Source organism: Saimiri boliviensis, chromosome 5, assembly GCF_048565385.1.
Source record: "Saimiri boliviensis isolate mSaiBol1 chromosome 5, mSaiBol1.pri, whole genome shotgun sequence".
Classification (NCBI taxonomy): Eukaryota; Metazoa; Chordata; class Mammalia; order Primates; family Cebidae; genus Saimiri; species Saimiri boliviensis.
In genome coordinates, this window is record NC_133453.1 from 135,099,474 (window position 1) to 135,116,108 (window position 16,635).

At 46.5% G+C, this 16,635-nt stretch overlaps 1 protein-coding gene across 4 annotated transcripts in view; it reads right to left on the reverse strand.

The window, feature by feature from the left end:
* CRTC3 (CREB regulated transcription coactivator 3) overlaps positions 1–13,144 on the reverse strand; it is a 117,801-nt gene extending 104,657 nt beyond the window's left edge. For 3 of the 4 annotated variants that reach the window (XM_039479854.2, XM_074400046.1, XM_039479853.2), the window contains exons 1-2: positions 12,819–13,144; positions 3,463–3,561 (exon numbers count right to left, since the gene is read on the reverse strand). In XM_039479854.2, the coding sequence (XP_039335788.1) occupies positions 3,463–3,561; positions 12,819–12,950 (231 nt within the window). In that variant the 5' untranslated portion in view covers positions 12,951–13,144. Of the gene's footprint in view, positions 1–3,462; positions 3,562–5,329; positions 12,496–12,818 lie in introns of those variants that run through there. The other variant, XM_074400047.1, reaches the window with a different exon arrangement.
* Between the last annotated feature and the right edge of the window lie 3,491 nt (positions 13,145–16,635).

Genomic DNA, 16,635 nt, shown 5'->3' on the forward strand with positions numbered 1-16,635 from the left:
TCCTCACAAAATATTTATTCTTTACGAAGGGGTAAAGAGTAACTTTAGAATGGAGAAGGCTGACACACAGCACCTTTTTTTTTTTTCCGAGACAGGGTCTGGCTGTGCCCAGGCTGGAATGCTGTGGCACCATCTTCGCTCACTGAAACCTCTGCTCTTCAGGCTCAAGCAATCCTCCCACCCCAGCTTCCCAAGTAGCTGGGACTACAGGCATATAACCCATCTGTCCTTTTTCTTTCTTTTGAGACAGACTTTTACCCTTTATGCCCAGGCTGGAGTGCAATGGCACAATCTCAGCTCACCTCAACCTCCACTTCCCAGGTTCAAGCGATTCTCCTGCCTCAGCCTCCAAACAGCTGGGATTACGGGCATGTGCCACCATGCCTGGCTAATTTTGTATTTTTAGTAGAGACAGGGTTTCTCCATGTTGGCCAGGCTGGTCTCGAACTCCCGACCTCAAGTAATCTGCCCACCTCAGCCTTCCAAAGTGCTGGAATTACAGGTGTGAGCCACCATGCCCGGACTTTTTCTTTTTTTTTTTTTTTGAGATGGAGTTTCGCTTTTTGTTGCGCAGATTGGAGTGCAATGGTACGATCTCAGCTCACTACAACCTCTGCTTCTCAGGTTCAAGCGATTCTCTAGCCTAAACCTCCCGAGTAGCTGGGATTACAGGTGTGAGCCACCATGACTGGTGGACACCACCTTAACTGATAAAAGAGAACATCATCATTAATGGGACACATCAAAATCATGTGCCTAATATGGTATCATAACAGCATCACTTCTGTGTTATTCCTACCAAAGATGCATAGTCTGAATCAAATCACAAAGATATGTCAGGTAGACCTCAACTGAAGGGTTATATCTACAAAAAAACTGGCCTGTAATCTTCAAAAGTAACAAGATCACAAAAGTCAAGAGTACTTGAATTCATGTCAAAAACAAAAGGCTGAAAAGCTGCTTCAGACTAAAGGAGGTGGCAGACAATAACTGCACGTGATTCTCAACTGAATCCTTTTACTATAGAGGATAGTAGTGGGACAGCTGGTAAATGAAGTCTGAAGATCAGCTTGTAATCAAGATCACTGTTAATTCTCTTACCTTGATGGCTGTATTTGGTTATATAGAATAATGTCTTTGCTTGTAGGAAAAAGAGTGAGTATTTGGGGGTGATGGGGCATCAGGTCAGCAACTTATTCTCAAGTGAAAAAACAGTTACGTTAGCCAGGCATAGTGGTTCATGCCTGCAATTTCAGCATTTTGGGAGGACGAGGTGGGTGAACCATTTGAGGTCAGGAGTTCAAGACTAGCCCGGTCAACATGGTGAGACTCTGTCTCTACTAAAAATACAAAAATAAGGCAGGTGTGGTGACACATGCCTACGATCCCAGCTACTCAGGAGGCTGAGGTGGGAGATCACTTGAACTCAGGAGTTGGTGGCTGCAGTGAGCCAAGATCAAGCTACTACACTCCAGCCTGGGCGACAGAAAGAGACTCGGTCTCAAAAAATAAAAATAAAAAATTATGTGGACTACACTTCCAAGTATTCTGTAAGTGACTATTGCAAAAAACAAACAAACAAACAAAAAAAAAAAAACTGTATGAAAAGAATCCTGGGGGCCAGGAGCAGTGGCTCATGCCTTTAATGCCAGCACTTCGGGAGGCCAAGACGGGTGGATCACTTGAGATCAGGAGTTTAAGACCGACCTGACCAACATGGTGAAACCCGGTCTCTAATAAAAATACAAAAATTAGCCAGGCATGGTGGTGTGCACCTGTAATCCCAGCTCCTCAGGAGGCTGAAGCAGGAGAACTGCTTGAACACTGGGGGATGAAGCTTGCAGTGAGCCGAGATGGTGCCACTGTACTACAGCCTGGGCAACAGAGTGAGATTCTGTCTCAAAAAAAGAAAAAAAAAAAAAAAAAGGAATCCTGGGAAGGCCAAGGATTATCATTTTATCCCATTCCCCAATGCAATGGGAGGGGAATATCATAGTAAATTCTCTATTTCTCTGAAGTTGACCATAAAATAGCAAAAAAATGGGATCTCGGACACAGCAAACTTGCACAATGCTGTATTTCCTGAAGTATTAAATCCAGCATATGGCAGAGACCTACGTTATTTGGATACTAAACGACCCAATGGGTTAATATATAAGGTAGTTTGATAGATGAAAGATTTCTAAAAGGGGCAGTAATATGGTAAAGAGTCCACTGTCATTATATCGAAGACAAGATTCCAGTGTAATAGAGTACAAATATGTTCATATTGTACTTTTTCTAATCACCATTATATTTGGAGTTCCCATTAGGACTCTCAAATAGAAGTTCCAGTTTAAATAATACATTTGGCTTTATTTGACATCACCAAAAAAGTGAACCCAGCTTCTATCACAAATAAGTAACGTGGTGATTTTAAAATGGTCAGGCATCCAAATAATCAAGTTATGCTTAATCTTAAAGTTTGTATCTCAACTTTAACATCAAAATCTTAAATTGCATAATGAGAATGACAGGCTCGTAATGTTTCAGAGACTAGGATATCGAAGCTGACCTAATTCAGATCTTAACAATGGCACCATGTACCACTGTCTGAAACACCAATTCCACCTTGTTTTGAACAAGGCTCTCCATTGATATGAATGATGAAAGCACCCTCGGACACTGCAGTAATCTAAATGCAGTACAGACCATTTATCTGTGCACTGCCCCATGTGGTGGACACTAGCCACATGAAACTAGTGAAATGTGGCTATTCCAAATTAAAGCATGCTTTATGTGTAAAATACACAACAGATTTCAAAGACTTAGTACAAAAAACGTATATGAGGTATCTCAACTTTTTTTATGCTGATTGCATGTTAAAATTATTATATTTTACATACACTGGATTAAATATTTATTTATTTTTATTTTTTTGAGACAAGCTCACTCTGTCGCCCAGGCTGGAGTGCATTAGCATGATCTCTGCTCACTGCAACCTCCCAGGTTCAAGCAATTCTCATGCCTCAGCTTCCTAAGTAGCTGGGACTATAGTTGTGTGCCACCACACCTAGCCAGTAGAGACGCGGTTTCACCATGTTGGCCACCCTGGTCTCAAACTCCTGACCTCAGGTGATCCACTGGCCTTGGCCTCCCAAAGCACTGGGATTACAGGCATGAGCCACCACCCCAGTTAAAATTAATCCCACAAGTTTCTTCTTTATTGTGGCTACTAGAACATTTTAAATTACATATACTTGTGATATAATTCTACTGGCCAGTGCTGCCTTCAGTCATTTGTGAAATAACACCATCATATGCTGTAGAAACTATGAAAGAGAATGTAAGTGGACTTTCCAAAAGAAGACTGAGCTGTACCCAGGCCCAGTTTATCCTTCAGGATCTCATCTTTTTAGGGATAATCTTTGTCTATCTTTTTACACTCCATTCAGCTTCAAGAAAGTACATATCTGGAGGTACCTGAAACTCTGACGCACTGCTCCGCAGCTGGCTCACATTCGGTAAAGATCCTCCATGGTACTGGGTAAGGCGCAGTTGCTGGAGCTTCTGAAATTGAACCTGGAAAGAAAGCAATTTCAAGAACGTTGAGAGGAGACAGCAAAGATTTAAAAGAAGCATCAGAATATAGTATGTTGCAGGGAAACCGTTCAAGAACGAAAGTCTCGGTTTCAATTTCTTCTCTACTTAAATGATCACACTTTCAGGTTTCCGGAGCTTTCTGGGTTTTGATTACTCTGTTTTTGGAAATAGCTTACCCATGTTCCAAATGTCCCATGTACCATCACAGTAACATACTCTTGGAAGGTCTTTGAGTGTATATGTTTAGGCACGCCTGCATGATCTTTGACAACAATAAAAGAATTTCTGAAAGAAAAACTAAGCTACTATCCATGACCCTAATACATGAACTATGTTCCCTTCTTCATGCTCTTTCCCAGCCTCCATTTACATTTATGGTAATAACTGCATAGCTATGATCATGAGATAGGTACAAGCTAGCATGCTCACATCATAAGCCTTTTCTATGCTACTACAGAATAATTTTTAATGGCTATGTAGCAGTTCTTCTGAATTATTTCCTTAGAACACATTCCAAAGAGTGATTACTAAATCTCTAGATATGGGTCTTTTGGTAGCTCTCAATATATGCTGCCAAAATCCTTTCCCAAAGGGTTTACTAATATACATATGAGAAAAGTTTCACCAAAAAAACTCACTGACATTGGGTATTATCATTAATTGGGGTAAGTAAGGAAGGAGGCAAATTCAGTAGGTATAAAATGGCACCCCACCATTTTAATATGCCCTTCTTCTGTAAGTTCTTCCTTACTTCATTTTTCAAAAAGCAATATATTGGTTATAGTTCTTGTAAACCTCAAAGTGGTCTGATCTGGTCTTTAAGAGTTCTGTTTCTAAAATAATAAATGAGCTCCATGGTTACATAACCCTTGGCACTGTAATTCATATAGAGAAGAAAAGGGTTATAGACAAGAAGCCTGGGGCAGATTTTTACCCTTCATTACTCTCTGTCTCTACCAACAAAACATGACCAGATCTAAGCCCCTAGGATGGGCCAGGTGCTATTCTGAGACACTGTGCTCACTTCATTCCTAATTCTCCCCACAACCATGCAAATGAGACTGTATTCTCCCACCATTACAGACCTGGAGACCCAGACTCGGAAGATCAGTGACTTGCCACGTGGCAGGCAGGAAGCTGAGCCACCAAAGCCCACGTGCCTGTTTCTGCCATGCTCTTCTTTGTCCCATCTTTACATGAATGATCACACTATTTACCAACTCAAAAAAAAACATGTGAAGTTTGGTTGACCAAAAGCATTGTCTAACCTATGAAGCTGATTGTTTCATTTTTATATTTATTATGAAAAATTTCAAATAGTATATGTGAAATAAAGATAAGTATAATGAAACCCCATCTATCCATCTTCTAGCTTTAACAATTACCAACTTATATCCAATCTTCTTTCATCTTTACCCTCTCCACTACCCACAGTGTCCCACTGAAAGAAGTCTCAGACATTCTTTCACTCCGTATTTCAGTATGTATCTCCGAAAGGTTAAGGACTTACACCTGTTTGGAAATTTTAAAGTCATACAAAATCCTTTAGTGGCTTTAACTTCCCTTCTACCTGCTTTATTTGATTTCTCAAACATACCGCACAGGGAGACAGTTAAAACCTATTAATCAAAACCCAAATCTCAGAGCCAAACATGAGAAAGGGAACACTGAGCTTCTTCCATCTAGGGGCGGAGTTACAGGAATGAAGTCTCTCAGTTTTCAATCTTAACATTCTAAAAGTACTTACCAGAGGCATCTGACTATTCTTGAAATTCTCTGGACAAAATTCTCAGCCATCTTGATTTAAAGCCTTTGATTTCTTCTTTGAAGCACCAATTTATCCATTGATTTACTGATACAAAGAACTTAACTGTGTGTCTGGTAGTATGCCAGGCACCGGCTAAGATGAAAGTGGGCTGAAATTTCTGCCTTAGGAGACTACTCACAAAGGCTCAACTCTTCCCCAAAAACCTTGACACTTCAACCAAACTGAGTTCTAAATCCAGAGAGGGACCTGCCTTCAACTGAGTGGAAGGCCATCTCACAGTCCCCCACAACCACTCTCCCTCCCAAAGCACCAATGTCCAGAGCCTTCAAAGACTGTTTAAAAAGAACACTGGACTTTGAATCGGATGACATGACTTTGTAACCTGGACTCTGATGCCTCCTTCACAAGATGAAGTGAGGATTAAGTGATGCAGGCACAACAGCGGTATATCAAATGTAAAGCTAGGGACAACTTCTCAAGGTACTATCATTATTGCTGATCTTCTCAACTACCTCTTAAAACTGAAACATTCTGACATTTTCTTCTTTTGAAACGTAGACGCATTGAGCTAGAAAAAGAATTTTGAGACTGTCTTCAACACCTTCAAGTTTACAGATGATGAACATGTGAACCAAAGAATGATTAGCCTAAGGCTGAGGTCAGCGGCTGGCAGCCCACGGACTGCATTTCACTGAGAGAGAGTTCTGTTTACCCACCAGACGTGGACCCACTCAGTGTTTTAAATTTCAATTGAAAAAACTAGGACCCTGCATAAAAATCTGGATTTACAACTTCTCCTGATTGAAAGCTCAGACAACACTGAACCTGTGTTCTTGTAAGCATTACTGGATAAAGCTGACAAGAGGCCACCCCCTTACATAGGATTTGCCAGGTCCTCACTGTACCCTATTATTCCTCCATGATGGCCCAGGATCAGCTGCCACAATCACCTCATTACTGGTTCCTCCACTCATTTTCCTTACCCGCCTCACTTACTGAGTTAGCAACCTTTGGCTTACAGTCACACACCTTACTGGAATTTTCTTTAATGCCTACACAAAATGAGATCCAGGCCTCATTAATTCCTTTTCCAGAAAGTCTCACAATAGCCAACAGCATTACAATCCAAAATCCCAGCGGATCCTTTTAGAGCCACTGACAAGATAAATCTAAAATTCAAGGATGTGCAAATGCAAATGACCTAGAGTTGTCAGAGCAATTTTTTTTTTTTTTTTGAGACAGAGTCTCTATTGCCCAGGCTGGAGTGCAGTGTCACAATCGCAGCTCACTGCAGCCTTCGCCTCCTGACTACAGGCGCGTGCCAACCATGCCCAGCTTCTATATATATATATTTTTTTTTTTTTTTTTTAGAGAGATGGGGTTTTACCATGTTACCCAGGCTGATCTATAACTGCTGGGCACAAGCGATCTGCCCACCTCGGCCTCCCAAAGTGCTAGGATTATAGGCGTGAGCCATGGCACCTGGCCAGAGCACTTTTTAAAAGGAGAGAAGTTAGAAGACTTAGGTTACCAGGTTTTAAGGCATATTATAAAGCTATAGTAATACAGACAGTGTGCTATTATCAAAAAGAGAGACAGACAAATCACTGGAACAGAAAAGAGAGCCTCAAAATAAACCAACACATATATGGCCAACTGATTCTAACAAAATTGCCACAGCAATTCAACGGGGAAAGAAAAGTCTTTTCCACAAGTGATGCTGATACCTTACAGTGGGGAGTAAAAGCAGCTGAAGATCCTCATGGGGAAAATTAAAGCAGCTGAGTATATAGACATTCACTGTGACAGCCAGATCCACACTCCAGTTTTGCCACTATACCTCTCTAAGCCTCAGTTTACTCACCCACAAAATGAGGAAAATTCCAGATATACACACCACGGGGTCATTTTGAGGACTATGGGAGCTAACAACATATGAAAGGGATTCCAGTGCCCAGCAAAGGAAAAGTCCTCAATATTTAGCCCAAACCTAGTATTTCCATCTTCTCTCTCGCCTCCATTCTGAGACCTCACTAATCTATGACTACTATTGTCTTATCTATTGTTTATTTTCACATGAAAATTATGAGTCTTCCCAAATATTCAAGTCAAATGAACACTCCAGGTTGATATGCTGAGTTAGTCTTGTGGTTCCTTAACACAAGTTGCTCTTCACAGCCAAACTTCTGGAAATTTCCAACCCTATCTCCATTCCCTCCCATCCATTCCTCAACGACTTACAATTAACCTTTCACCCAGCACCCTGAGAATGCAGCATCTCTCACTGAAGTTACTGATGACCTCCTCCGATGACCTCCACATGACTAGACCAAAGGACACATCTTTCCTGTCAGCCCAAGTCAGCAGCACTGGGTAAAGCTGGTCGGCCTTCCCTCCTCTTCACAGGAGTCCTCCTGGCTTTCTCCTAGCCCTCTGGTTGCTCTTCAAACCTTCTTTGCTGGTTCCTCCACCTCCCTTTCAAAAGCCCGTTTCTTGGGCTCCTCCTAGGCCCTCTTCACCACTCACTTTCTGACAAGGGTCATAAACTCAATTGCCTACAGCTGTCAAGCAGGGACTCTAAGTGAACCTGCCTGGAATCACTGCAAAGAGTATCTTTGAGGGTGATGGGGCCTGTAGCAAACTGAAGACCACATCCATTGGCTTTCTAATGGGGCAGCCACCATTCGGCTTCAGGCAATTGCTGCCAACCAGAAATGTCAGGTTAGTGTCGTTAGATTATCTAACTTTTCAAAAGAAGCCAAAGTCCAGATTTTACTATAAAATCCCAATATTTATTTTTTTGGAGACAGGGTCTCTGTTGCCCAGGCTGGAGTGCAGACTCACAATCACAGTTCACTGCAACCTCCACCTTCCGACTACAGGCATGTGCCACTATGTCCAGATAATTTTTGTGTATATATATATATATATATATATATATGTTTTTTTTTTAGAGACGAGGTTTCACCATGTTACCCAGCCTGGTCTAGAACTCCCAGGCTCAAGCAATCTGTGCACTCAGCCTCTCAAAGTGCTGGGATTACTGGTGTAACAATATTCATTGTCAGCCTTAACTAAAACCAACCAGTCAACCAACTAACCACATTTTGGGCCAAAACCAAAAACATGTTAGAGGCCCGAATACAGAAGTCAGGCCCCAGTTTACAGTATCTGTTCCATCAATTCTTCCCAGGCAGCCAAATCTACTTCTGTGGCTCCACACCAAATATTTCCTCGTTCTCAGTAGCCCAGCCTTCCTTCTCAGGCTCCAAAGCCATCTAAACAGCTGCCTGCCGGACCATCTCTACCCACCTGCCCCACAGGCACCTCCAACTCAGCATTTCTGCACAGCCCAAACCTGCTCCTCCTCTTAATGAAGGACACCCTGAAATGGTTTAAGTCCTCCCTCTTTCCCGCCCTCCTCACCCATTCACAAATCCAGTCCTTCCCACCTCCTAAGTATCAATCTGCTCACCGCTCTGACTCCCAACTGCCACCATCTTAATAAACGCCACTATCATATCTCCTACTAAAACCCTCCTCCTCCACTCACCATGCTTGAGCTAGAGGAATCTTCTAAAAATGCAGATCTCCCGTGGTCCAACCCCTTCAGTGACTCTCCATTGTCCTTAGGATCAAGTTCCAAATCTTGTTTCTACAACCTCATCCCTGTGGACACCTCCAGTCTCATCTCACGTCACCCTCCTCATCCCCTTACTGAAGCTCCATTCCCCGTACCTGCAACATATTCCCACCCTCAACACACAAACCCTTGAATGCCTCCCTGACTCCCACTGAGCCTTTAGGCCACTGGAAGAGGTGAGAACTCCCTACCATATGTGTCCAGAGCTCCACCTACTTCTGCTTTGGTTATATTCATCAAAATGTGTCTTATTAAATGAATGTTTTCCTCCTTAAATCCTAAAATCCATTAGGACACTGTGTTTCACTTGCTCATTACTATATACCCAGTGTCCACCCTAACCCCTGACACACACTACAGCTCACTCAATAAGTAAATATATGGGACAAATTAGTAAGATCTTTGAAGGACTGCCCCATGTTTTCACCCTCCTCCCTCACATACACACACACACACACACACACACACACACGCAACAACAATCTAGTGGGCACTCAAATACTGGCAAATGAATACGTTAAAAAACCAACAACATAACAGCCTCTTCCCAGGCACACCTGCCTCCACTTTCTTCCCTCCCTTTACCATTCCCGGTGCCACCACTTAACTACTCCTCCTAGATTCCTTTTCAAAATGCCTCCTGGTAACACTGGACTTTTTATTTTTTTGAGATGGAGTCTCACTCTGTCACCTAGGCTGGTGTGCAATGGCGCAATCTTGGCTCACTGTAACCTCCATCTCCTGTGTTCAAGCGATTCTCCTGCCTCAGCCTCCTGAGTAGCTGGGATTACAGGTGACTGCCACCACGCCCAGCTAATTTTTTTTTTTTTTTTGAGATAGAGTTTCACTCTGTCGCGCCAAGCTGGAGTGCAGTGGCACAATCTCGGCTCAGTGCAACCTCTGCCTCCCGGGTTCAAGCGATTCTCCTGCCTCAACCTCCCGAGTAGCTGGGACTACAGGCACACGCCACCATGCACAGCTAATTTTTGTATTGTTAGTAGAGACGGGGTTTCACCATGTTGGCCAGGCTGGTCTTGAACTCCTGACCTCAGGTGATCCACCCATCTCAGCCTCCCAAAATGTTGGGATTACAGGCGTCAGCCACCACGACTGGCCATGGACTTCTAAAGCTAGAAAAAATTCTCCAGTCTAGTCTATCCCACCCATCAGGTGAACAGGAGTTAACTCCAACTCTGAAGGATTGCTTTGATTACGTAGAGAAGGACTTGAAGCCCAACAAAGGCTCAGTGGGGAAAGAGCATCTAGATTGATCAGCAATGTCTGCCCTATCAATTAGCTTGTCTGTCATGGGCTAGTAATGGAAAGTCAGTATGTCTGCCATCCAGTTACCAACTATGAACTAGGTGGATACTTCTCCAACTGGGATCTTCAGATCCTTAGAGACATGTCCTTCATAGACACGCTGGGAATCTAAGAGTTCTCTATGAGAAGTGTTCTAATTTGATGACTTCTTTATGAAAACCACCCATAAGATTTTTAAATAAGCAAACATTAGTGGGCAAATTCAGTGTTATCATTTACAGATGTGTTTATGAACACGATGAAGCCAAGCAGTATTACTTCACTTATAACCGGTCAAGAAGAAAAAAAGGACAGAATGAACATGTAAATGGTTCCCTGTACCAGGTGAAGCCCAAAATGACACAATTTTACAGTAATTAGAATAAAGTGGTAAGTGAATTATCATACGGGCCACAGTTGATTAGGCTTGCTAAATTCAAGAGACCTTGAGCTATAGCATGGTCTCTTGAAAGGAAGAAAATACTTTTTTTTACTTTAAAGTAAGTCAACAGTGAGAATCTATGAAAAATGATTTGCCTTTAAAACAGTCTGTACGTGCCGGGCGCGGTGGCTCAAGCCTGTAATCCCAGCACTTTGGGAGGCTGAGGCGGGTGGATCACGAGGTCGAGAGATCAAGACCATCCTCGTCAACATGGTGAAACCCCGTCTCTACTAAAAATACAAAAAATTAGCTGGGCATGGTGGCGCGTGCCTGTAATCCCAGCTACTCAGGAGGCTGAGGCAGGAGAATTGCCTGAACCCAGGAGGCGGAGGTTGTGGTGAGCCGAGATCGCACCATTGCACTCCAGCCTGGGTAACAAGGGCGAAACTCCGTCTCAAAAAAAAGAAAAAAAAAAAAAAAAACAGTCTGTAAGTGACTCAGGACCTTACCTGTCAGGGATATTTTAAAGGAGATTCATGAATGGGGTGGAAGACTGGATGTACCACAGGTATACAGACATATACAATGCATTTGTCCATAACAATATATGGTATGTATCTAAATGACACATAACAATACAGGCCCCAGCACTAATCCTCAGCTTTCACACACCCATTCTTTTCAATGTGCTCTGAGCTTACCAAGTTCATCCTTGAGTCTAACCAAGGTCACAAATGTAAATAACAGCGGATGCCAGCCAGGTAATTAATGAGTGAAGCTGACAGGGTATAAGAAAACATTCTCTTGAAATCTTCAGCTTCTTTCTCTCTATATACATTTATTTTTTCTCAGTGTGAACAGAAATGTAAGTATAGGAAATATTTCACTTTTTCCTTAACTTCATTGAAAGAAAATACCATCATGAGTATAAATGCCAATTGTCACCTAGCCTCCCCTTGGGGGACTGTGACAGAGAGTGGTGTAAACGATGGCAAACTAGAATTCCTGCTGCTTTTGAAAGGGCCACCATCACCCAGCTCCAGGTGGTCGGTAGAAATTCAGGATTAGTGTTACCACGTCTTCCAATTTTTAATATATATAAATGAGGAAATTTGGATTTTGTGTGGAAGTCTTCCAATTTAAAAATGTTGGCAACAGATTCAAGAATTTTTCCCAAACACTGCGCTGGCCAAAAAATAACGTGTCTGCAACTCAGCTGGTTTGCAACTCTGCTCTCAGCTCTCCTTCCAGCTGCCTCCTCCACCTCGGTCCCCTGGTATCTGCAGATCCTCCCCCATCCTCCCGATGGTCCTCCAAGGTCAGTATTCAAGATCGTCAAGGCCAGCCTTACTGCTGCTGACCTCCCTTCTCTACAGTCCTGCGCGGGCACTCGGGTTGGCTCTCCATCCTCCACTGCCTCACTCAGCGGTGACCTAACCTCCCCAGGTGTTTGTCCCGGCTCGCGCCTTACTCAATCCTCCGGGTCCCTCCCCAGTCACCAGCGACGCTTGTCAGTTCTCACTAAATATCCGGGGCCCAACCACGTCAACTGGACCCAATAAAGGACCTCCAAGAAGTAGAAGGAGCACAGCCTCACCCTCAACACGGAATCCCGTCGTGGTTCCCACACCCCGAGCCACCCCAGGGCCGGCCCCGGACGGGCTTGTGCTCAGAGCTCCCCCCACGGGCGCGTGGGACCCCGGGGTGCCCGCGGCCTTCCACGCCCGCAGCGCGGCAGGGCTCGCTAGCGGGGATGTTCGGAGTGACCAGAAGCCGCGCCGCACCGCCCGGCCGGCCTCCCCGCGACTCGCGATTTCCTCTCGGGTCTCCGCGTCCTCCTCCCGCCCTCAGGCCGCCCCCGCCCAGCCGACCGCCTCCGCGGGCTTCACCCCGGCCCACGTCGCCGCACGCGGGGCCCGACGACCCTCCCACCTCCGCCCGGGACCGCGAACCGCTAGCGGGTGTCGCCAGGCGGGGAAGCGCCGAGGCCGCGGCCGCTCCGGCTCCGCTCCCAGCCGCCGCTTCCCGGGCGCAGCCCCCGCCCGGCCCCGCCATCGCCTCGGCCCCGCGACCTCTCACCCGCCGCGCGGGTCCCGCCCGCGACCAGGGCCGCCCCCGCCCGCGCCGGCCCAGGCCCTCACCCGCGACAGGGTGAGGTCGGTCATGAGCTGCTCGAAGGCCCGCGTCTCCTCGGCCTGTCGCTGCGTGTGCAGCGCGATCTTCTCACTGAACTTCCGCGGGTTGGCGCTGCCCGAGCCCGGCGAGGCGGCCATGGCGCGGGCCCGGCGCGGGCAGAAGCTGGAGACGGCGGCCGCGGGGCCTGCGCCTCGGCCCTCCCGTCTGTCCGCAGGCCGCCCCGGCCGCCGCCCGAAGCCCGTCGTCCGGCCCGACCGGGCAGAGGAGCCGCCGCGGCCCTGGACCCAGCGAGCGGCCGGGAGCGCGCCGAGGTCCGCCCCCCGCGCCGGGCCCCGCCCCGCCCCGCCCCGGCCTCGGCCTCCCGCCCGCCTCGGCCCGGAGCTCTCGGCGCTGAGGGCTGCTCCCCGCTCCCCGCTCCCCGGCCTGGCTCGGGATCCGCCGCCGGCCACCCGGGAGGACTCCCTCAGCCCGGCCCAGCGCCCCGGCGTCACGGGGCCGCTGCGGTGCCGCTCCTCGGGGCCTCCGCGACCCGGGGCCGGCCGCTGCGTCTGCGCGACGTGGAGAACACGGCCTGTGCCCGCATCCCCCTCCCTCCGCCCAATTATGAAGATTTTCTCCTCGGGGTGGAACCCGGGCGACCGGACCTCCAGCAGGTCACCTCGGGCCCCTGAGGGGCGCGCTCATTCCGCCTGGGGCCGAACGTCTGCCCTCAGCCCTGCCGCCGCAGGCCCCGGGCCTCCCGCCTGTTTTCCTGACCTCTCACCCCCACCCCTACCCGCCCCCGTCAACCAAAGCTGAGCCTCAGCTTTAAAAACGGCCTCGCGTTCGGCTCAGACCACAGACGGCATCCGGCCCTGCAGCCGCCTCCGCGCCGCAGCCCCGGGCCCCTTTCCAGGTTCTTTCCAGGTCTCCCTGTGGCCTCCTCACGCCTGTGGCAGCTTCAGCAGGTGCCAACCCCACCTGGGAGAACCAGCGCTCAGCCTCCGCGAGTTTCCCCTTCTTTTGGGGGGCGTCTCGCTCTGTCGCCCGGGCTGGAGCGCAGTGGCACGATCTCGGCTCAACGCGGCCTTGGCCTCCCGGACTCAAGCGATCCTCCCACCCCTGCCTCCCAAATAGCTGGGACCACAGGCGGAGGCCACCACGCCCGGCTAGTTTAAAATGTTTTTGTAGCAGTGGCGTCTCGCTATTTAGCCCAGGCTGGTCTCGAACTCCTGGGCTTAAGCGATCTGCTTCCCTTGGACTCGCAAAGTGCTGAGATGACCGGCGTGGGCCACGACTCCCGGCGAGTTTCCTCTTTGGAGTCCAAAAGCTACTCTCACCATGAATGTTGATGTGCACAGATGTCCAGGAGAGCCCTGAGAATGTGTCCGTGTTTTGTAAAGTGGAAAATACTAGAGGCCTTCAGAAGAGTACAGAAAATAATGTTAATACCACCCACGCCCCCTACCATGGAGATGAAACAGTAATACATTTTGCTGCATGTACTTGGGATTTATTAAACACATAGAAAATTAGACATAGCGACGGCCCCAATCTCATTTCTTCTTCCTCCCCGGAGGCAGTCACCGTACATATCATTCCAGTTTGTACTTTTGTACTTTTTTATTTTTGTACTTTTAAACTTTTATTACATATGATGTAGAGATTCAGCAATGCTATATGGAATAAATGTTTTTAAACTTTACAAAAATGACATGATACTGAATCATCATTTTGCAACTTCCCCTCACCATTATGTTTCCAAGATATATTTGTGTCAATTCCTTTATAATATTCTATTGTTTTTCACCTGTCTCTCAGACACAGCATACAGCTGGACTTTCTTAGAACATTTAATCTGAAAATATATCTCTGTTAGCTAGAATTTAGCTATTAATTAAAATTGGATTTATTTTTCTGTTGTATTTTGTGTTATCTACCATGCTTTTTTTTTTTTTTTTTTTTTTTTTGAGATGGAGTCTTGCTCTTATTACCCAGGCTGGAGTGCAGTGGCATGATTTCAGCTCACTACAACCTCTGTCTCCTGGGTTCAAGTGATTCTTGTGCCTCAGCCTCCCAGGTAACTGGGATTACAGGCTCTTGCCACCAAGCCCAGCTAATTTTTTATATTTTTGTAGGGATTGGGTTTCACTATGTTGGTCAGGCTGGTTTCAAACTCCTGCTTTCAGGTAATTTGCCTGCCTCAGCCTCCCAAAGTGCTGGGATTACATGTGTGAGCCACTGCACCTGGCTTTTTTTTTTTTTTTTTTTTTTGAGACGGAGTTTCGCTCTTGTTACCCAGGCTGGAGTGCAATGGCGCGATCTCGGCTCACCGCAACCTCCGCCTCCTGGGTTCAGGCAATTCTCCTGCCTCAGCCTCCTGAGTAGCTGGGACTACAGGCACACGCCACCATGCCCAGCTAATGTTTTGTATTTTTAGTAGAGTCGGGGTTTCACCATGTTGACCAGGATGGTCTTTATCTCTTGACCTCGTGATCCACCCGCCTCGGCCTCCCAAAGTGCTGGGATTACAGGCGTGAGCCACCGCGCCCGGCGGCTTTTTTCTTTACATTTTATTTCCACTTTCCTGTTACATTGTCTGGTTCCAGTTTCAGAAAACAGAACCATTCTAGATGGTTTAAGTACAAAAGGATTTATTACAGGGTGTAAAATGGCTTCTGGACTTGTTTGGAGGGCTGAAGCACCAGCCTCCAGGTCGAACTTTGAGGAATGACTTGGAGAGCTATGCTGCAAAACTGAGCCACCAAAGGAGACACTGCCTCTTTTGAAATCAGGAAGCCATCTACTAAATGGGAAAGCCGTCTCGACACTTACCAGCTCTTGAAGCATATCGTCATGATGAGAAGCCACTGCAGAAATACCAAACACTAGCCAGGCACAGTGGCTCATACCTGTAATCCCAGCACTTTGGGAGACCAAGGCAGCAGATCACTTGAGGTCAGGGTTCGAGACCAGCCTGACCAATATGGTGAAACCCCGTCTGTACTAAAAATATAGATATTAGCTGAGCATGGTGACATGCATCTGTAGTCCCAGCTACTAGGAAGGCTGAGACAGGAGAATTGCTTGAACCCCTGGACGGGAAGGTTGCAGCGAGTCAAGATTGCACCACTGCACTCCAGCCTGGGCGTCAGAGGGAAAAAAGCAGGGTGCAGTGGCTCATACCTGTAATCCCAGCACTTTTTGAGGTTGAGGTGGGTGGATCACCTGAGGTCAGGAGTTCTAGACTAGCCTGACCAATGTAGTGAAACCCCATCACTACTAAAAATACAAAAAATAAAATAAAAATTAGCTGGGCATGGTGGCACACACCTGTAGTCCCAGCTACTCTATTTGGGAGGCTGAGGCAGGAGTATTGCTTGAACCTGGGAGGCAGAGGTTGCAGTGAGCCAAGATCACGCCACTGCACTCCATCCAGCCTGGGTGACAAAGAGACAACAAAAAGAGAAATAGCAAACACCTCCGTCACAGCACTCTCCAGCATAAATAGCACACACAGACTCCACGTCACTTCCACCTTATACATTTCATGAGAGGAAATGATTGGAAAAACCAAAATTGTGTCTAAAATCCCTGCTGCAAGGGAATGTAGGTTCAACCTTTCAGCTTCTGCAATGTCAGAATGACTGTGGAAAGATACTGAGATGGGTATTGAGCTAAATCTACCATATCTGTCTACCAATTCACCAGCACAGGCATCTGTCATATCTGCTCTCTGGTTCCCTGTTTCTGCTATCCGATTTGGAGTGTATTCATTCTACTTCTGTTCTTATTTGATTAATCATGTTAAATTTAATTTTTTTGATTTTTTTTTTTTTAAGA